The sequence below is a fragment of the Marmota flaviventris genome, chromosome 1, assembly GCF_047511675.1.
Source record: "Marmota flaviventris isolate mMarFla1 chromosome 1, mMarFla1.hap1, whole genome shotgun sequence".
Lineage (NCBI taxonomy): Eukaryota > Metazoa > Chordata > Mammalia > Rodentia > Sciuridae > Marmota > Marmota flaviventris.
The window spans coordinates 215,897,101-215,919,531 of NC_092498.1; the positions used below are offsets into that span (position 1 = coordinate 215,897,101).

The 22,431-nt window shown below is 50.9% G+C and overlaps 1 protein-coding gene across 1 annotated transcript in view; it reads right to left on the reverse strand.

The window, feature by feature from the left end:
- The window catches only part of Camsap3 (calmodulin regulated spectrin associated protein family member 3), a 29,539-nt gene extending 7,423 nt beyond the window's left edge, over nucleotides 1-22,116 (reverse strand). The window contains exons 1-6 of the mRNA XM_071605113.1: nucleotides 21,962-22,116; nucleotides 6,903-7,609; nucleotides 1,682-1,935; nucleotides 1,039-1,161; nucleotides 864-959; nucleotides 657-689 (exon numbers count right to left, since the gene is read on the reverse strand). Coding sequence (XP_071461214.1) covers nucleotides 657-689; nucleotides 864-959; nucleotides 1,039-1,161; nucleotides 1,682-1,935; nucleotides 6,903-7,609; nucleotides 21,962-22,116 — 1,368 coding nt within the window. The remainder of the gene's footprint in view (nucleotides 1-656; nucleotides 690-863; nucleotides 960-1,038; nucleotides 1,162-1,681; nucleotides 1,936-6,902; nucleotides 7,610-21,961) is intronic.
- Nucleotides 22,117-22,431: the final 315 nt, after the last annotated feature.

Consider the following 22,431-nt stretch of genomic DNA (forward strand, 5'->3'; position numbering starts at 1 on the left):
GGCAGGAAAGGAACCCCCTAACCCAGACCCCAGGGTGGGGGTAAGGTGTGAGCAAAGGTGGGGAGTCATCCAGTCCAAAACTCCCCCCCACTTTCCCCCTGTCTATCTGTTGCAAAGACAAATTCCATGAAACAGAGAGGTTTAAATGCTTGTGCGAGGTCACACAGCTAATTAGGGAAGAGAGATTCAAATGTCAAGCTTCAAGAAATGGGCCTCCTCTCAAAGCCGGGATTTTTTCCTTAGGGAAACTAAACCTTCCTTAGTGCCTTGGTTAGGAAGGTTTAAGGCTCTTCCTGTGGGCGGGGAGATCCCCCATGTGTCCTGCCCACTGGGGTCAGGATCCATGCAGCTGATGGATTGGGGTTCCCCCCACTTCAACTAACAACAGGGGTCCTGCCCTCTTAGTTAGTGGCAGAGGGTTTGCCCTGGGGACTAACGGGAAGTTCATCGACTTCCAGTTCCCCAGGTAGGCTGGCCCTCTCGGGTAATAATCAAGACTGTACCCTTCCCTTGGTTCACTGGGGGGTCCTCCCCAGCCCCACCCCCTTTGCTCACAGCTAGTGGAAGAGAAGAGGATGCAGACAAGCAGGCAGAACTGAACACACAGACAGCAACAGCAGGGCAGGCAGACGGGGCGGACAGACAGCCCCACTTACAGGAACCAGCTTCCAATACCAGCGCGTGGGGCACTGAGGGGCAGAGAGGGGTACAGCAGGGGCCGGTGCAGGGGAGAGGGCAGAGAGAGAGAGAAAGAGAGGGAAAGAGAGAGTCACCTCCAGCCACCCCCAACCTGGTCCTGACCACCCAGCCCTCTGGCAGCCAACCATCCATCATTCTTCAGGCATGCACTGCCCTGGCCTCACCGAGGGCTGCACGGGGGCTGCCCCATCTGCAGGGGCAGCAGGAGATGCACGCTGGGCCGCTTCTTGCTCTGTCTTTTCCTGCAGCCTCCTGACAGTCTGGGGGCCAAGGAGAAGTTCAGAGCTCTGCTCGCAGGATGATCCTGGTCCCCACCCATCCTGGGCCAACCCCACCTACCGTGTCCACCCAGAAAAGGAGCTTGTGCTCCAAGCTGGTCAGAGCCAAAGGACCAGGCAGCGTCTTGGTCCACTCGAAGGAGAAGGCAACCATGAGGGCATCAATAACAGCTAGATGGGCTCCCTGTGGGGGCAAGGGCTAAAGAATGAGACCAGAAGGTAGGGTGGGGGCTCCCTTGGCTAGAAGCTACAGGCGGAAGGGCGGTGAAGTAGGGGCGGGGTTGGTGCGGGTCCTTGCGGGCTGTGGTCCTGGAAGAACCACTCAAAATGGGCCAGGCCTTGACATCCGACACGAGGCCTCAGCAGAGAGTGGGCCATGCAGGGAAGCTTCGAGGGGCAGAAGTGTGTCGGGGGGAGGAGCCAGGCCTGGTAGGAGGGGTGAGGGGAGGGGCAAGGCTTGGCAGGAAAAGCCAGTCTGATGGGTGGAGCTTCATGAGGAGGAGCTACCCTGATGGGTGGGGCTTTGTGGGAGGAGCTACCCAGTGGGTGGAGCTTTAAGGGAACAGCTAGGTTTGGTGGGTGGGGCCCGAGGAGAGGGCCAGGCCTGGTGGAAAGGCCTTGGAGGAAGGTGGGCCTCAGGACTGGGGTTCAGGGAAGGAACCCGGCCTGGCGGGAAGGACGCACTGGGCAGGGGCGGAGCCTACCATGAGAATGGGCTGGTGTCTCAGGTCAGCCTCGCGCACAGGGCGCTCGGGCAGTGCTGGCACTGTGCCCCTCCGTGCCAGCAGGGCCAGCAGTGCAGAGGGGCTAGGAGGTGTCTCGAGCTGCGGCAGCGCCTGGCGCCAGGCCCGGCAGTAGAGCTCGGCCGAGAGGAGCAGCCGCGTCACCGGGGGCTTCACGTGCTCCTGCGCGTACTGGTCAGTATAGAAGGGCTCCCACAGCTCCGGGGGCACGTGCTCTGCAGGGGCATGTGGGAGGGGCATGCCGGGAGTCAGGGCCACAGACACCACTCACAGTGACAGGGCCCCAACTAAGGGGGCGATCTAGGAACCTAGGGCACCCGGAGGGGAAAGGAGGGAATGCGAGCCGTTTGCCGCAGGAAGGAAAGAGGGTCCTGCGGCAGAGAGGGCTGCGCTGGCACAGGCCAGAGGCTGGGAGAAAGGACAGTGCCTCACTGCGACGGTGGGCTGTGGGACAGCGAGGGGAGGCCACAGGGAAAGACAAGACACTGGCAGCCCAATCGCAGAAACCGACCCGTGCGCACCGGGTGCTGGCTTCACAAAAGCCCTTCTCCACCCTAGGAAGCAGCCAGGGCGCCTTACAGAGCACGCACAGAGAAGGAAAGTAACCCGCCCAGGGCCACACAGCTCTCCAATGCCAGACTGAGAAGCAAACCCACACCCAGCTTGGTGGCTGGGCAGGGTGAGGTGTGAGGTGGGGGGCAGGGCATGGAAAGTGGGAGGTGACAGAGGCCAGAGCTTTGAGGGAACTGAACTTGGTAACTAAAAAGAGGCGGAGGGGAAGAGGAGGAGGCATCTAGGGCTCCATGGGGCCTGAGGGAAGAGATAGGGACATTGGGATCAGTGGCTGAGGGGGGCGGGGAACGGGACAGGAGGGACAGCAGGTGAGAGGGTAAAAGCAGAGGGCCTGAGGGACACCCTGGAGCAGAGAACATGAAGGAATGGAGCCTAGAGGAGCAGCGAGGTCATGTCAGAGGGGGCCACCAGAATCCTAGGTAGGGGGCAGAAGTGGGCATAGGCCCAAGGGTGGAGAGGAGAAAGCCTCGCAGATGTGGGGAGTCGGGGAGGAGATGACCGCGGTCAACATGGGGGACGCTGCCCATGCTGCTGTTGCAGTCAGCACATCTCTTTTGGAGCCTGGGGTTCTACATGGGTCTGAGAGAAGGGGACGGGGGCTTGCATCAGACCAGACCTTTCCCAGGTTGCCCTCTTCAAAGCCAGGCTCCAGTGCAAGGACCCAGGCACCCTTGACGGAACTCCCTTCCTGCCACCGCTCCTTTCCCACCCCTTGAACCTGCACTTGACCTTCCCACTTAAGCCCCACCCCTGTGTAGAGCCACCTTCTCCAGCCTCCAGGACAGAAGAGGGCTTTCCCGGCTCACTTCCTCCTCCCTCTGCCCCCTGCCCCTTCCCTGCCGATTCAACCCCCTGGACCTGGCTTCTGCCCTCAGGTTCCCAGCCTCCCCGCCACACATCGGGGGCCTGTAGGTGCCTGGGCTCTCTGCCCAGCACCACCTCCTTCCCCCTGGGGTCTCCGAATACATGGACAGGCCTCACCTCACCCCTTGACTGCTTCCATATATCTGAGCACTGTTACCTGCTGCTGCCCAGGGTTCCACTCCCCCACCACCACCAAGGATCTTTCATAATCCTCAACATCTTGCTCCAAACCTCCTGCTCCTCCCTGTCCCCATCACAGTGACAAATCACCATTCCTTTTTTTTTTTTTTTCTTTTCTTTCTCCTTCTCCTTGCAGTGCTAGGAATGGAACCCAGGGCCTCGTGCATGCTAGGCAAGCACTCTACCACTGAGCTGTATCTCCAGCCCTTTTTAAATTTTGAGACAGGATCTTGCTAAATTGCTGAGGCTGGATATGAAGTTGCAGTCCTCCTACCTCTGCCTCCCAGGTATCTGGGATTAGAGACAGGCACCAGTGCACCCACCTCCCCCACCCCACCCCACCCCACCCCACCCCCAGGGGTTGAAGCTCTGCCTCTTAGCTACATCCCCAGTCCATTTTATTTTTTGAGACAGAGTCACTAAATTGCTGAGGCTGGCCTCAAACTTGCAATCCTTCTGTCTCCTGAGTCACTGGGATTATAGGCATGCACCACTGCGTGGGCTCCTTCTTTATCCCCACTCACATCCAATCAGTCCTCTAGTTCAACCCTCTGACATCTCCCAAATCCAAACCCTCCTATCTCCCCAGACCCTGAGATCAGCCCAGTGCACTTCCTGCTCCCATCAGCAAAATGTAACAAGTTTCTTTCCCCTAAGACTTTTCTCAGGGCCTTCAACCTTCAAGATGATTAAAAAAAAAAAAAAAAAACAAGTGAGCTAAGCTACTGATTGCCAAAGTTTCTCAAGCAAGCACTCCCTCCCTCACCAGTGTCCTCCTTGACCCTATTTGTGTTGTGGGAATGGCTGTCATGTGCATTTTAGGATTTTAACAAAATCCCTGGTCTCTAACTAGATGCCAGCAGCACCTTCCTCCCAGGTAGTGACAACCAAAAATGTCTCCAGACACTGCCAAGTGTCTTCTAAAGACTAAAACGTCACAAGCTGAGAAACAGTGCCCTATGCTACAAAATGTTTATTGAGCATCTACTGCAGAGCAGAGCTGTCCCATGGAAATACAATGGGAGCCACATAAGTAGTTTTATGAAGTTTTCTAGTCGCTATGTTGAAAAATTAGAAACAAGGAACATCAATAGCGTAGTTTATTCAACCCAATATGTATTCAAAACATTATTATTTCAACATGTAATCAATATAAGACCATTAATGAGATATTTCACTTTTTTTTTTTTTTTTTGTACCAAGTTGGATCCAGTGTCTAGTTTACCTGACAACACACCTGGATTCAATCAGCCACACTGCAGGTGCTCTCACAAGCACTTGGGGCTAGTGGCTAACCTACTGGACAGCAAAGCTCTGGGGCACAGTGTTTGTTTATATTGTGCCCTTCATTTCATCCTGACACTTTCCTTACACCACTGTTCAGATAAGAAAACCAAGATCCAGAGAGCTGAATTAACTTGTCCAAGATGGCACAGCTAGTAAACTGCAGAACCCACATAAACTGCTTCCCTCGCATATCTTACTGATGTTCTGATTTCCCAGACTTATTTAACATAGAAACTTTCTTATCTCCAAGTGTGTGCTCTGCTGAGGCCATCTGCCTGCATTCCTGCAGAAGCCTCTCAGTTCTGTACCTCAGGGCCACCAGAACCATTCCTTCCCCAGCCACAAGCCCCATTGGGCAACTGCACGTCTGATCTTGTCAGTTCCCAAACACCTGCTATGGCTCCCCACTGTCCTCAGATCCCCTCCTCCTGAAGTCTCAGAGTCTTCCTCATCTCCAGCCTCCCCCCACCACTGCTGGGACCTGTGTGTTCTTCTCTGAGAACTCCTTGCCCATCCACACCCCCTGCCTTTACAGAGACTCCTTCCCCTGGCAAACTCCTACACATCCTTCAAGACTCAAGCTCCTCCTCCTCTGGGGAGCCTTCCCTTCTCCCTCCCTCCCAGGAAGATTTGAGGGATTTCCTCCCCCCAAGCATCATTGCCTGCTCCACACCGTGGAGCTTATCACTCTAAGCAGCCACGATCTGGTTTCATCCCATCCCCCCTCTGTACTCCACATCCTGAGCACCCAGCAAGGCAGGCACCTGACAAGCCTTGGTAGAGTCGCAGAGTTCATGAATCCAGAGCGCTCTGCTCCCCTCCATTTCAGGGAGGTGGATAGGAAAGAGACTGAACTTGACCGTCAGGGTAGTGGCAGCCACCCGAGGGTGTTACACAGCAGAGGGAGCTGGGTCAGAATAGAACAGGGTGAGTCAGAGCATCAGGACCTTAACAACCCCCACAGGAGGATCTGCTTTCCATTCTGTGAAACGGGATAGTAACCCCTGTCCTGTCTCCTGGCCAAGAACAATGAATGATATTCATAGTATTAATAAAAATCACCTTTCCAATCACACCAGAACCAACAGAATCCATTTAGCGTGTACCAGTTGCCAAACACAATGTGATTCGACAGTCAGTACCTCTTTGATGCCTCCCAACAACCTTGCCCAAAAGGTACGGGGTCTCAATCCCCTGTGGGCTGTCCTGCCACATGTGTGTACCCCACAAACACTTTCAGGCATAGATAAATAAATCAATGAAAGCCTTCCTTTACAGAGAGGGACACAGAAGCTCAGAACTGAGATAATTCCTCTACATCCTAGAGAAGCTGCCACTCAAACTCGATTCTGACTTGCAAAGTTAAGCTCTCTATAGCCTCATAACCTTGGATGTGAGGGGCTAGGCAGTCCCGGGTCCCAATCCTCAGTCCTTTCTTCCTCTAGTAAACCCCTGGGGGTAGGCAGGCTTCAGAGTGGGTCATGCAAGGAAGGATACTAGGGGAAAGTGGAAGGGACAGGCTGGAGCGGAAGCAGGAGAGGGATAGCTGTCACTGAGACCCACACCCAGAACAGGTTGGTCTGGGAAGGCCACTGAGAAGGGGGAGGGGCTGTGCCCAGCCAGTGCCAAGACCAGTAGGCAGGACCAGTGGGAAGGCAGGGCGTCCCCCCACCGCTCCCCGGAAGGCCCAGACCTTAATTAACCCCTGTAGTCCCCAAGGCCAGGCCCCTGCTCCCAGCTCTGGTCTAGGGCGGTGGAGCTGCCCAAAGTCAAGACAGTGAGCCCAGGGCTTCTCATCCAGAGGACCCACCCGCATTTTCCCCGCAGGGGTGGCCTGGGTTATTTAGATATGCAGGCCTGGGGAATGCCCTAAAGGGAGAAGGCCCTGAGGCGGAGGCCCCCACCCGGGGCAACCATGGACAAACCTTTTCGCTTTACAGGGCTCGCCTGCCTCCCTGGTAAATGGGGCAATAAGTCACAGCTGCCAGCCGCAGGCCGGGCGGTGGAGGCAGGGGGCTCCCAGAGCTCGCCCCGCCGCCCACAGCGCAGGCAGGGCCGACGCGGGGCGTGTGTCCTGCCCGGGGAGCGTGCAGAGCTGTGGACCCCAGCGCTTACGGCCCCGCGGGAGGCCGAGGACAGTGGGGAGGGGGTCATCGAGGGCGCGTGATGTGTGTAAAGAGAGGAGGGCGTGCAAAGCAAGGCTGGGGGGTGTGGGAGGCGGGTCCCAAAGGCCGGCACCCGTCGACCCCACCCGACCCGCAGATCCCGCCCCGCTCACCTGGGACTCGGGACGCCAGGGTCCCCAAGGGGAGCTGTGCCGGCGCCCCACCCCCATCGCGCTCCCGCAGCCCAGTGGGCAAAGTCCACCGCCCGGGCCGAACAGGAAGCTCTGAGGCCCGGAGCAGCGGGCCGGGGCCCGGGGACCCCTTGCGACCAGCGCTATTGTTCCCACGGCCCTGGCCTCCCGGGCCGGGCGCCCCGCCCCCCGCACCTGCCGCGTCCGGCCCGCCGTCCCCCGGCCGGATACCTGCGCCCCCGAAAGCGGCCCGCAGCACCCACGCCAAGCTCGCAGCAGCCTTGGCCCTCGAGAAATCGTACTGGTCCAGCGACTTGATCTCGGGCACCAGGAAGGTCCTCCGCAGCGGCCCGGGCCCCGCGGGCGCCGCCTCCACCATGGCGGCGCCGGGGCTGCGGGCGCCGGGTCCGCGCTCAGGCTGGGCTGGGCTGCGCCGCGCCGCGCCGCGCTCGTGCCCTGGCCGGGCCCGCCGCCGCCGCCGTTGCTGAACCAGGTGCGGCCGCTGGCGCGGGCGACGCTGCGTCGGCCCCGCCCCGGGGCGGGGCCCAGGTGCGCTCCGCCCCCCGGACCGGACCCGGACCGGGGCGGGTCCTCTGGTCTGGCCTCGCCTCGCCTCGCCTCGCCTCGCCTCGCCTCGCCAGGCTTTGCCTGGCCCCCAGCTGCCGCTGTCCGGGGCCCGGCGGGCGGGACTGCAGTGATGGAGGGGGAGGGGCGCTGCGGAGGAGTGTGTGTGTGTGTGTGTGTGTGTGTGCGCGCGCGCGTGCGCGTCTGGAGCACTGAAGAGGATTAGGGACCCTCTGGATGCGTGTGCAGGCCTGAATGTCTACACTCAGATCTGTGAACACCTGCGCGGGCTTGTAAAGCCTGGCCAGTAGGCAGCGTGTGCGTGGGTGCACCTGCTTCTAAGGCACAAGAACCTGTGTCCTCCTATGTCTGTGCATCTCTAAATATATTTGGGTGGTGACTTGGAGGACGTCTGCGTGTGTATATGTGTGCATGAGTGGGACACTGCATGTATGTGTAAGAGTGTGTATATGTGTTTTTAACTCGTGTGTAGAAAGATCAATATTAGGTAGATGTCTGAGAACAAAAGTGTGAGGGTATCTGTTTTGTGAGTGTATATATGAGTGTATTCATTGGTGTCTAAATGTGTTTGTACTTTGTATAAGTGTGTGGTTGATGTTTGTGTCAATGCAGGAGCATGGAAGAGAAATTGAGAGTGAATATATGTATTTGTGCAGGAGTGTGGCGGTATCTAGGAGTGTGGATGTATAGTCGTTAATGGGCATATTTGAGAATATCTTTGTACCTGGGTATCTACAGTATATGTTGGGAGAAGGCTCTGATCCTGTGTAGATGAGGACACTTTTGAGTCTAAGTGGATTTGTATATGAGTATGTGAATGTGGCTATGCATACCGGTGTGTGTATAGGAGAAACAATTTCTGGGTGTAGTTTTGTACACATGTAATTAGTCCTTTGTATTCTTAGATTCTACATCCATGGATTCAACCAACCAGGTATTAAAATATTTGGAAACAAAAATGCATCTGAGCCAGCCCAGTGGCTCAGGAGGCTGATGCAGAAGAACTTCGAGTTCAAAGTCAGCCTCAGCAATTTAGAGAGGCCCTAAGCAGCTCAGCAAGACCCTGTCTCTAAATAAAACACAGAAAAGGCTGAGGGTGTTGCTCAGTGGTTAAACACCTCTGGGTTCAGTCTCTGGTACAAAAAAAAAATGCATCTGAGTTGAATGAACAAAGCATGTACATTCTTTTTTCATGACATTACTCCATAAATGATACAGTATAACAACTATGCAAACAGCATTTACATTGTATTAGTTGTTCTAAGTCATCTAGAGGTGATTTAAAACATGGGAGGGCTGCACATGTTCTATGTAAGATTTTGCCTTTTTATATAAGACTCAAGCACCTGTAGGTTTGGAATCTGCAGCAGGTCCTAGAACCAATCCTCTTCAAATACCAAGGGATGACTTTATGTGTGTTTACATGTAAGTGTATTTGTGGCTTTGAGTATATGATGTGAACCTGAGGGTGACAGGTTTTGTAAGTCAAGGAAGTGGATATAAATGTTCAAGAATTCCCATTTCTGAGTGCATTCATGAGAGTGCACACATGCACAATTATCTAAGAAATGTATATTTGTGTACTTGAATGTATTTATGAGTGATATGAATCTGATTGTTTCCATATGAAGGTGTGTGTTATGTATGCAGATATGTATGCACATGAGCATAATTGTGTGGATATATTTGTATACATTTGTTTACCATTTATTTGTGTGTTCCATTGTAGTTTTCTGTCAAAACAGCTGTGTAGCCGGGTGTGGTGACCCATGCCTATAATCCCAGTGGCTCAGGAGGCTGAGGCAGGAGGATAGAAAGCTCAAAAGCTCAAAGTCAGCCTCAGCAACTTAGTGAGGCCCCAAACAACTCAGGGAGACCCTGTTACTAAATAAAATACAAATAAGGCCTAGGGATGTGGCTCAATGGTTGAGTACCCCCAGGTTCAATCCCCAGTACAAAACAAAACAAAAAATCCACAGTGTGACTCTTAGCTGTGTGAAACTGTGAATGCACAAGTGTTTGTGTTTGCAAGTATTAGATCTTTCCAGATCTATAAGTCCAGGTGTGTATACATGGGTGTGACTGTGTAAATAACAAGTGCACACATGTATATGAGTTTGTTCTCTTTATGTATCAATTTCTGAGTGTATTTGTGTGGTTAGAGCTGGGTGTTTACATCTGTGTAAATTTGTGGAAATGCACATGGATCTGTGTGAGCATTCACACCCACAAGGTGACCAGGTACATGCATGTGCATGTGTTTTCTGAATATAAACCAAGTATCTGAATGAACCTCTGCATATGTATGTGTTTGTGGCATCTGGATATTAGCAGATGACTGTGCTCAAGTGTATAGGTCTGTATGCCTGAATGGTTGTATTCATACATACGTGTATTGATTTGTATTGAGGTGTATTTATGTGTCTTATACAAGTGAGACTGGGTGGGTGACTTCTGAGCAAATGTAAGTATGTGATCTATAACTACACAGGGGATTTCGATCACACACACACAGGGCTACATAAATGCTTTAAGATAGAAAAAAACATCATGCCTACCTCCAAGACACCCCACCCCAGATGGTGGCCCCTGAGCAGGCCGGGGTTGAAATTCCAGAGTCCTGCTGCCACATGTTGCCAGTGTGTGTTTAGGTGTGGGTCTCATGGTCTAGAGCGTGTGACCAGGCAAGGGTGTGGGTGTGCCGAGAGAGAGAGGGGAGCTGGGCGTGTGCCCTCCTGTCTGGATGTGCCTGTGCCAGATTGGGTGTGGGCACACAAAGGGCCAGTGTGTGTGTGTTGGAACACACGTGTGAATGTGCATGACGCACGGGTCGCGTGCCTCGGATCCTGTCCCAATCCCTTCTAGCACCTCAACAGGGTCGTTTCTGCACCAGGCCTCAGTTTCCCAATCTGCAGCACTTAGGGGGATCTAAGGCTCAGGGCAGGAGGGTTCCGGGCAGGGAAGGGTGTTGGCCTCATGCTCAGTCCCTTCTGCACGCCAGCTCCCACTCCGTGTTTGCTCGTTCTGGGAAAGTTCCCATGACCTCCGCGGACCCCAGGAACAAGCCCCGGGAAGGTGCCTCCAGCTGCTTGCAGCAAACACTCTCAGGGCGCGAAGAGAACACGCAACTTTTCGGCCCCAGGAGGGGGCTTTGGGCCCAGGCCGCCCTGGGCTGGGAGGCGCAGGGGGCGTGGGGGGTGGCGAAGCAGCAGGAGCCGGCTCGGTGCCCCCGCCCGGGCGCCAGGGGCCTCCTTAGGCCCAGCCCCCACACCGGGCCGACCGGAACGCCTGGCTGGGCTGGACCGCCCCACCCACACGTGTCCCGCTGGAATCGAGGTCCCACCTGCCCCCGGGGGCCTGTTCCTGCGGCGCAGGCGGCCTCAGACACACTGGCTCCCCTGTGCGCGCGGCCCCCTCGGCCCCTCCTCAGATTCCTGCCTCCCGCCTCCTCCCTCACCTGGAGCCTCCTGGGGCTCTCACGCCTTCCAGCTCATTAGAGGCCCTGGTTATTAGGCTGGGGGTGGCGATGACTTAGAGGGTTTGTGGACCCGGGGTTCAGGGGTCAGGTCTGGGGGGTGTATGGATCCCTATAAAGTCATCTGCAAAATCCCGACCGTGTGCATTTGGCAGATCTTATTAACAGGTCAGGATGGTTTAGTGCGCTATAGGCCTGGCACCGTTGCTTTTAATCCCAAACCCTTAATGGCTCAAGCGTTAGAAGGAGCCTAACACAATGATCTCTCCCACACACACACCACCCCTCCTGTCCTCCTCTCTTTCTGTCCCCCCCGGGGCCTCACTCTGTTGCCTTGAGCCTCTGGCCTCCAGCAGTTCTCCTTCCGCCTCCCTGGTAGCTGGGAACACAGGTAAGGGAGGAGACTTTGAGCCCAAGTCCCTAGAATCTCAGGTCCCCTGGTAAACACACGCGCTGTCCTTCTATTCCAAGGCTGGCGTCACCATCTCTAAACATCTATGATCCTCACATGGAGTTGGGGAAGGGCAATAAATTTGGGGATCTCAGAGAAGAGGAGGTCTGGGGTCCCCTCTTGGTACCTCCAGCCCAAAATGAGCTGTAGAGCCAGGCCACTGGTAGCCCCTCTGAAGTTCAAATCAGTGAGTATTACCAGGACCTCTAGGGACCTCCAGGAGATATGTCCAAAATAGGTCAACCTAACTTTTGATGTATGTTGTGGTACATGCCAAGGGCCCTGTCTTTGTGACGCTTGCATTTAGTAGCAATGTACAGCGAGGAAAGGTGTGAACGAGAACATTTCAGCTAGGGATAAAATTTTGGGATATGGCTAGGGCTGCAGCTCGGTGGTTAAGTGCATGCTCAGCATAGGCCAGGGTCTGGGTTTTGTTTTCAGAACACCACCCCCCCCCCCAAATATGGGGAGGATAATAAAGCAAAACAAGGGAGATAGAGGCAGCTGGGTGGAGCCCTGCACGGTGGTGGGTGGAGCCCCACACCGTGGTGGGTGGAGCCCCACACCGTGGTGGGTGGAGCCCTGCACCCTGGCGGTTGGGGGAAACTTTTTTCTGGAGGGGTAGGGAGGGCCGCCACTGGAATAGGGGAAAGAAGCATTGGGAAAGAGCACTCCAGGCAGAGGAAACCCCCAAGCAGAGGCCCTGGGCAGAGACAAGCTGGCCAGTTCAAGGAAAGCCCTGAAAGGAGGAGCAGAGAAGGAGCAGCTGCGCCTTCTTAGGAAGAATTTCAAACTCCTTTTCCTGGGGAAAAGCCCTTCTTTGTTCTGATCCATAAAAGGCAATCAAGGGGGCTGGGGTTGTCTCTCAGTGGTGAAGCACTGGGTTCGATTCTCAGCACCACAGATAAATAAATAAAATAAAGGTCCACAGACAAAATGATTTTTAAAAATATTTTTAATTGTAGATGGACACAATATCTTTACTTATTCATTTTTTATGTGGTGCTGAGGATTGAACCCAGAGCCTCATGCGTGTGAGGTAAGTGCTCTACCACTGAGCTACAACCCCAGCCCTAAAATAATTTTTTTTTTAAAGGCAATCAAGGTATATTTCTGCCAAATGTGGTGGTGGCACATGTAAGTCAGGGACCACAAATTCAAGGACAGCCTGGGTAACCTAAAGAGACCCTATCTTAAAATAAAAGTAAATGAATCAATGTGCTGGGATGTAGCTCAGTGGTAGGGTCCATGGGTTCTATCCCCAGTATATCAAAAATAAATAAATAAAACAAAGCCAAAACCCTTTGGGGAAAAAATGAATATTAGAAAAAACTGTCCTATTCAAGAGAAATCTAGGAAACACAACGATTAAATGTCATGTGGGGGCTGGGATGTGGCTCAGTGTAAGTGTTTGCCCAGTATGCTACAAGACCCTGGGTTCCATTCCCAGCAACACACACACAGAGTATGTGACAACCTAAAGCGAGTCCTGGGACAGAACAAGAATGTTAGGGAAAAACTGGAGAATCTGAACAAAGTATGGACCTTAATAACTTTAATAACAATGTATCAAAGTTGGTTCATTGATTGTAACAAACATACCATACTAGTTTAAAATGTTAATCCTGAGTAGAGGAAATTGGAAACTCTGGTGTGTGTGTGTGTGTGTGTGTGTGTGTGTGTGTTGTAGGAGGGCAAAAGGAGAATATGGAGACTCCTAATATCTGTTTAAATTTTTATAAATTTGCAACTATTCTGCATGGCTGGGTGTAGAGCATGTGTCCAATGTGTGTGTTCAGGCCTGAGAACTGCAAACCAAACAAAGCAAAAGCAAAAACTATTCCTTTAAAGGTCTATTAATAATAATAATAATAATAAAAAGAACTTAGAAGATATGCAAAACTCGAGCCCAGAAATCCTAAAATTACTGTCACTTACTGTTGAGTTTCTGAACACTTATTATTTCCTGCACTCTCTCATTTGAATGGTGAGCAACAGTTTGAGACCCGCATGGTCTGTGGATCACATTTCAGTGCTGGCACTGGGTTTCTCAATGTCTGGGGACCCAGCAGCGTTCTTGACTATGGGGGCCGCCCTGCATGGTTTAGCAACATCCTGCTTGATGTCAGGAGAAGCCCCTTCCAGTCATGCCAACCCAAAGTGTCTCCAGATGTGCAAATGTTCCTCCAGTGGGCATAATCACTGTCCCTGAAAACCACGCACACATGTAGGTGACGAAGCAAGTCTGCAAATTTGAACTGAAAGACCCATCTCGTGCATACCTGTGCATCTGAGGGGGGCCCCCAAGGGACCCCATGTTTCAAAGCAATCAACTGCTGTCATGAGGACCATAAAGCTAAAGAGGCCAATCTCAGGGAGTGGTTTCGGAGCCAGGGAGTGCAGGATTCAGTGGATTCAGAATTGACAGGACTTGCCAATTAAAGTATGCAGGAGGGCAGGAGAGGAAGGGAGGAGCCTTGGAAGATGCCCAGATCGCTGCCTTTCACAACTGGGCAGATGGCAGTGCCATGTGCCGAGATGGGGACAAGAGATGAGGGGCTGGGTTGGGTGAGGATGGTGAGTTTCGTCTTGGACAGGCTGAGTTTCAGGTCGCTGCAGGCCATTGGCAGGGGCAGAAGTTTGTCATCCTCTCCAGGTCATACTGAGGGGTAACCCATGAGCCTCTGTGAAGGTATGAGATCCTCCGGGGAGTGACTGGACCCCATTCCCTCTCTCCAGTGCAAAAACACAGTGAGATCTGGAAGCAGCCTGAGATCCCCTGCAGCAGGTGAGTGGATAAAGAAATGGCTGTTCACCGGCACAGCAGTGCGTTGCTCAGTGCTGAGGAGAAATGGCTTCCAAGCCATGAAAAGACAAAGGATGCTCACGTGCATGTTGGAGCATCTGTTGGTGTCCACAGGGGACGGGTTCCGGCCCCTCTAGCGGATACCCAAATCCGCAAATCCTCAAGTCCCTTGTATAAAATGGCCCAATGTTTGTACAGAACCTGCACACCTCTTGCGTGCTTTAAATCATCTCTCGATGATGCACAACAACCAACGCGATGTTGATGCTGTGGAAATAGTCGTCACCCTGTGTCACTTCGGAACTGATGACAAGAAAAAGTCTGAGCAGGGTCAGTGCAGGCACAATTGTTTTTTCAGATATTTTTAATCTGCGGGGGGTGGAATCCGAGGCTACAGAACCCACAAAGATGGAGGCCGACTCTATGAAGGGAAAGAGGCCAACCAAGAAAAAGCCACGTAGGATAGGACGCCAGCCGCATCGCATTCTGGAAGAGGCAGACTGAGGAGGCAGAAAAGGATCAAAGGTTGCCAGGGGCTGCGGGAGGGGGGAGAGATGAGTGGGTGGAGCACAGAGGATTCTGGGGGCAGTGGAACCCCTCTGTGTACCATGATGGAGGGGACATGTCATTGTGTGCCTGTTGGACAGTGACATCAAGAGTGAGCCCTGAGGGAGCCACGGGTTTCAGTGATAATGATTTGTCCATGGGGGTTCATCAGGGTGACCGATGTGCCACTCAGATATGGGACATCAACAGTGGGGACAGAATGTGTGTGTGTGTGTGTGTGTGTGTGTGTGTGTGTGTGTGAACTCTGTACTCTGCTCAGTTTTGCTGTGAACCTAAAATCATTCTGAAAATGAAGTCTATCCTGAACACACACTCACGTGGGGACCCATAAACACTCCACCAAGACACGCTCGGGCACTCCTGAATGTGCCTAGTGGTTCTTGCACAAATGCTATCACGAATACAAACACCTCCACACACACAAACGTGTGCACACTCAGGATTGGTGTGGGCCGGGGAGAGAGATCCCTGCAAGCGCGCCTCGGTCACTTGCCCGCCCTTGATGGGAAGAAACATTCTGTCCACCCGTGGCCTCTTCCCCTCCCTCCCTCTGGTAGGAGGAGGTCTGGGGGCCAACAGAAGCAAAGCAGTAACTTTTTGAGTTTGAAAGACAAACACCAACCTGGGTGGGGAGAGGAGGCGGGAGGAAGCAGTAGGGAGAAAAGAGGGGTCCGCTGTCCCTGGGCCCGCTGGCCCTTACCACGGGCAGCTAAGGGACCCAGAGGAGAAAGTGCATCACGTACAACCCACAGCCTTCAGATACATGAGCTGGCCAAGCCCCTGCAGCTTGGGACCCCCACTGCACAGGTCTGCGCTTCCCAGTCATGGTCAAGGCTTGGAATACAGGCGTGAGAGTTAGAGAAATGGCAGCCACAAGGAGAGGGAGAGGTGGGCTGAGAACAGAACCCAAGAGAACCCCAGGAAGGGGGATGGAGGAGGAGGAGTGTCTGGGCTTCTAGAGGAGGGGAGGAGGAGCACAGGAGAGAGAAGGGCCTCGGGAAGGTGGGTGTGGTCAGCAGCACCCAGAGGTGTGTGTGTGGCGAAGTGACCTTGGAGGAAGCTGCCTCAAGGCTGCTCCATGAGGAGGCTCAGGGAGGAGCAGTGGGAAGCCAGCAGGGGGCTGGGGTGCAGCTCAGGGGCAGAGCCCACGTCCAGTGTTGAGCAGCCCTGGGTTCCGTCCCCAGCTGGACACACGCACTCCGCCTGCACCTAACCCTAACCCTAACCTCCCCGCCACGCTGTTCTCTCCCACAACCCTCTTCCTCCTCACTCGGTGCTCTTTGCCCGCCTCCTCTCTCTCCTCCAAACAGAACCTGTCTTGCAGAATTGTAGGGTCTTGGAGATAAAAGGAACCTTCAGCATCAGCCACTCCAAAGCTTTACCCAGAGCTCAAGGAGCCCAGCCCTTTGGTTATCTCCAGCCAGGAGGGGAGCCGTCCTCAGCTGCTATTTGTGGAATCTGTTTCTCTGCCCTCCTGGCAGGTTCTCAGTCCTTGACCTTGTCATCCTCTCTGTCACTGCCCTCTCCTCACTTCTCAGTGCTCTATTATGCAATGTGTCCTAGACAGGGATGTAATCATCAAAGGGTGGAGTAACTCGTAGCAACCATGGGTTTTCGTTTTGAGTGAGTGCGTTAACACAGCACGTACTATGTGCGGGCAGCTGAGGGTATGACCTGGAGAAATACAGACCTCTGTATTCCCTGGAACTTCCGTTCTAGTGGAACCCGGACACCATGAATCATTAACTATGATTGTGATGAAGGGTTGATGACAGGTACTCAGCATAGCAAGGAGGTCTTTTTAATTTTTTTTTTTTTTGATGTGGGGTGCTGGGGAATTGAACCCAGGGTCTTGTGAATGTGAGGTAAGCACTCTACCAACTGAGCTATATCCCCAACCCCCATGCAAGGAGGTCTTGATGTACAATATCCTTGTTACACCTAGATAGATAAAACACCAGACAGATAATGCCAACAAACTTGTGTCTTGGTGGTAGAATCTTATCACAGGGAGGGACCTTGTGAGATAGATCATTGAAGTAATGGCTCCAAATTTATCCATGTCTACTTGTATCCAGGGTTTTCAGTGAGCCTGTCCCCATGCTGACCTGGGGCTTGGCCGAGTGACTTCCTTGGGCCAATATAAAATGAGCAAAGGCCTGAGAAGCATTCGCAGGCAGAATAGAAGAGGGGCTATCACTCTGCCCCTAAAGACATTAGAAGGTTAAGGAAGGGACTCTGTAAACACCTTTATGTCCATAAAGTTGACAGTTTACATGACACAGATACGTTCTCTGGTTGGCAAACTATCAAAGCTTACTTCAGAAGGTACAGACAACTGGAATAGTCCTGTGTCTATTTGAAATAATGAAATGTATGATTAAAAAAAAAAAAAACTACCTACAATTGAGACTCCATGTCCAGATGGCTTCATGGGTGAATCCTACAAAAATATAAGAAAGAAATCATTCTGATTCTACACGAATTCTTTCAAAAAATACAAGATGAGAGAACAACTCCCAATGCTAGGAAGGCAAAAGCATTATTAACTTTTAAAATGAATTTATCATGTTTATTTATTTGTTTGGTACTGGAGATTAAAGCCAGGGGTGTTTACCACTGAGATACATCTCCAATCATTTTTATTTTTTATTTTGAGACAGAGTCTTGCTAAGTTGCCTTGAACTTGCCATCCCTCCTGCTTCAGCCTCCCAAGTCTCTGGGATGACAGGCATGTGCCATCATGCCCAGCTAAGGCAGCACTGTTTTATAACCACAACCAGATAAGGGCTCTATAAGATAAGAAGACTACAGGCCCGTATCCTTCACGAACACAGACACAAACAATCCTAAACAAAATATCAGCAAATGCTGTCTGGCTTACAATAAATAAATAAAAGAGGAAAACACATTATGGTCAAGGGTAGTTTACCCAGGAAAGCAAAGTTGGCTCAGCATTTGAAAATCACTGATGGAATTTGCAATATTGAGCAGTTGAAATAAGAAAAATCACCATCTTGATTGACAGAGAAAAATAATTTGACAAAGATCAACATTCACTTATGATACTGGATAAATTCTCAACAACTTAGGAAAAAAAAAGGGAAATTTCTCTACTAAATATAAAGCATCTATGAAATACTGCTAACATACTGAGAATCAAAGACAGAGTGTCTTATCCTCAGATCCAATATAAGGCAAGATGTATGCTCTTAGCTATATCCAACATTGCATTGGGGATCTGGGTGTGGTAGTGCATGCCTGCAATTCCAGCTACTTGGGAGGCTGAGGCAGGATTATCACAAATTCGATACCAGCCTGAGCAACATAGTGAGAAATGGCAAATTTTCAAAAATGGCTAAAGCTGGGGCTCAGTGTCGAGTGCTCATCTAGCATGCTTGAGACCTTGGGTGGCATAACATTTTTTCTTTTCAAAGATACTGTTTAGAAAATGAAACCTATGTAACTTCTAGACAGAACTTAAGGGATTCAATGTAAGAAATTCTGGACCATGTGCATTGTGTAACAAAATCCCAAGTTGGTCACAGAGAGATGAGAAGAATTCATGGAAACTTCCTTCAGATGGAATTCTAAAAAATGTCCCAGCTTACTCCCATCCCTGTCAGTATGCATTAGGAAGGGGCTGGTCAAGTTAACACTCTTCCCTGACAAAAACTCTCAAGTCAAAGCCAACTCCATGCTTGGGGTGAATTCACACAAATGTTTAAAAAAGAGTTGAGGAAACCCAATATCACCGTTAGCATATAGATTTGTTCTAGAAGTGGAAGCCAATGCAATACGGCAGGAACCAGAAATAATGTAATCATAGGAGAAGAGAAACCATTTATCATCAGCATGTTCACTTAGAAAAGCAACTGAAAATTATTAGAACTAATAAGTATGGCCAGCTAGAAACTAAAGATGAAAACTCAACTGCTTTCCTAAGTACCAGAGATATTCAATTATTTTTTTAATTATTTTTTTTTATATTTGTTTTTTAGTTTTCGGTGGACACAACATCTTTGTTTGTATGTGGTGCTGAGGATCGAACCCGGGCCGCACGCATGCCAGGCGAGCGTGCTACCGCTTGAGCCACATCCCCAGCCCTCAATTATTTTTTACATGCTCATTCTCAATGGTAACAGGGTAAAATGAATGAGTACATAAGGCATGATGTTAGGAGAGACCTAACAGAAGGTTTGAATTGAGCAGAGAACCAAAACCTGTCATTGAATGGAGAATTCCATAAGGTTTTGATTTTCTCTGAATTGATTTATAGGTTGTCAGTACTGAATAAACCTGCAAATCAATAATTTTATAAACCTATAAATCAATCTATGTAGGGTCTGGGGGTGTACAGCACATGCTGAGCCTGCATGAGGCCAAGCTCCAGTAACAAAAGCCTCTCAAAAAAATTCCAGTGGGCTTTGGAGAAGGTATTTGGGGAAAGAACTCAAAAATTTATCTAGGAAATGCCTGGAAGAATAAACAAGTAAGAAAGTTAAAATAAAAATTCATAAAAAAGTAATGAAACTAACTGAAAATGATAATGTCAATAGTGTGATAGTATGATAAGGATGAATAAATGTTAAAAGAAAATAACAGACTCTAGAGGGTTTTTTTTGTTTTTGTTTTTGTACTGGGGATTGAACCCAGGGGTGCTTAATCACTTAAGCCACATTCCCAGCCCTTTTATATATATAATATATATACACACACATGCACACATATACATACATAAATATACATACATGTTTGTGTGTGTGTGTGTATATATATATATATATATATATATATATATATATATATATATATATGTATATATTAGAGACAGGGTCTTGCTGAGTTGCTTAGGGCCTCGCTAAGTTGCTGAGGCTGGTCTTGAACTCACAGTCCTCCTGCCTCAGCCTCCCAAACCACTGGGATTATGGGTATATGCCACCACACCCAGCTAGACTTAGTTTCAGTCTATATCTTCATATCTTTCTATCTATAAGCTATAGTATAACCCATTAATAAAATTTAATGATATAGTAAGGATGGCATTTCAAATTAGTAGAGAAAAGATGGAATTTTTGGTAATTATGACTTGGGAAACTGCTTTACCATTTGGAGAAAAGCATAATTCCAATTTATCATAAAATAACAAAAATTCCAGATCAATAAAAAATTAAGAGCATTAAAATGAAGCCATAAAAGAAGTTTGTATAAAATATTTGCAACACAAATTACCATGGGCTGATATCTTCGATACAGAGCAAATATCTGAAACGAGAGTAGAATCAACTGGTCATAACAGAGACTACGGTTTGCAAAACCAAAAGCATTTATGAATGGATCCTTTACAGAAAAGGTTAGGAGTGCACGGATGTCAGAGACGACAAAACTCAGAGCCACAAGTCATTCTGCCCAGAGGGTCTACAGTCATCCTCTCATTTAAGAAGGCAGACCACAAAGCTCAGTGTAGTTGTGCAAGGGCATCTGTCGTCCCAGCTGCTTGGGAGGCTGGGGCAGGCGGATCTCTGAGCCTAGGAGTTCCAGGCAGCCTGGGTGACACAGTGAGATACTGTATCAAAAAAGGAAGTGGAGTGGGCGCTGGGAATGTGGCTCAGGGGGAGAGGAGACGGTTCAATCCCCAGCATCACACAAACAAACACACAAACTTTTAAAAATCTGACCAGTGAGCCAACTTTATCCTCCCGTAACTCAGTTTACTTATAAAAATAAAAAGCAGAGTAGGATTGTTACAAGGGTTAAGTGAAAGAAAGTGAGAAACAGAATGAGTCCTGGTACATAAAATCGCTACGTGACTGTGAGCCATCTGTTTTAGGTTATATCAGAAGATTTTTAAATTGCTATCCTAGTCTGGAGTGGTGGTGCATACCTATAATCCCAGCATCTCAGGAGGCTGAGGCCAGCGTGGGCAACTTGGGGAGACCCTGTTTCAAAATAAAAAATTAAAAAGGATGGGGATGTGGCTCAGTGGTAGAGGGCTCTTGAATCCAAACCCTGCTACTGTAGAAACGCAAAAAGAAAAAAAAATGTGTATACACACACACACACACACACACGCACACACTCATCCATCTCCTACCTGGTAGGGATTCTTTCTTTCTTTTCCACACTGGGCTGGAACCCAGGGCCTCAGGCATGTGCTCTTGCACTGAGCTGCATCCCCCCCCCCCAACTTTTTCTGAAACAAGGCCTTGCAAGGTCCATTGCTGGGGGCCTTGCATCCGTTGCTGGGGACATCTAAGCCATTACTACTTTTCTCCAGGGCAACTTGGCAAAGCACACCAAGCACTCTAATAAAACCATTTGGTTTTGACTCAGTACTTCCATGTCTAGGTGCCCCCATCACCACCAAGAACATAAGCAGAGGAACAGTAAGTACGCGCCTATCCATTTATTCCCTCAACCACAAACTGGGCCTGGCATGAAGAAGTCATGCAGCTGGGCATGGTGGCAACAGAGCAAGACCTTGTCCCCCCAAAAGGAAGGAGCTGGGGCGGTGGAGCTCCCTGTAATCCCAGCGGCTGGGGAGGCTGAGACAGGAGGATCGCGAGTTCAAAGCCAGCCTCAGCAAGGGCGAGCCCTAAGCAACTCGGTGAGACCCTGTCTCTAAATAAAATACAAAATAAGGCTGGGCTGTGGCTGGGTGGCTGAGGCCCCTGAGTTCAATCCCCGCTACCACCCCCACCTCCCAAAAACGGAAGGAAAGAAAGAGGAAGGGAAAGGAGGGGAGGAGAGGAGGGACAGGGAGAGAAAGGAAAACCAAAGAGGTACCCGACATTCGCACCCCGGGCTGGGGCCTGGCTGGGGCAAGGCATCTACCTGGCGATCCTGAAGCCCTAATGCTGTCCCCAGCACCTCAAATCCAACCCCAAAGGCCCCCTCCCGGCTTCATTGACAACAGTGAAGACCGAAAACAACCCTGGAGGGAGGGTCCCGGTTGAAAGGGAAATTCAACTGTAATCAGCACGACGCTTCCTGGGGCTTTGCGAATCATCAAACAGCACATCTCCTGCGAAAGGTCCCGGAGCGGCCAAGTCAGATGGGGACGCGCCCCCTGCGGAGTCTGGGACCCCGTCGGCGCCCTCCTGCCTGGGCAGCGCTGTGCTCTTGCTAACCGTCCAGCGCAGCGGGCTCCTCCCCACCGAGCACCGAGCACCGAGCACCGAGCACCGTACAGGGTTCCCCGGGTTGGTTCCCCGGGTCGGAACAGGGTCTGCTTATTCTTCTGAATGGCCCGGGGCCTTCCCACAGTCGCTGCTCCCGCGTTTGTAAAAACCACGCCCTCATTGCCCGTCATCGAAACCCTGTCCCTTTCCCACTTTTACAAGCAACGACATCACTGCCCCAAATGCCGAGCTGAACACTCATCCTTCGACGCAAACATCCGTGGGGATCCCTGGCTGCAGGAAGGCTGGCTGGCCCAAAGGAGAGGTGCTTTTAATTTTTTTGTTGGACGACAATCAAATTTCCTTCCCCCTTCCCCCCAAAAAACTCATTTATTTACCCAACAGTGTGTTAATGGTTATTTTTTTCCCCCCAAATCTCAATAAGACTTGATGGGCTAATATTTTTAGCCTTTGCTAAATTAAGGTGTGAAAAGCCAAATCTGCCT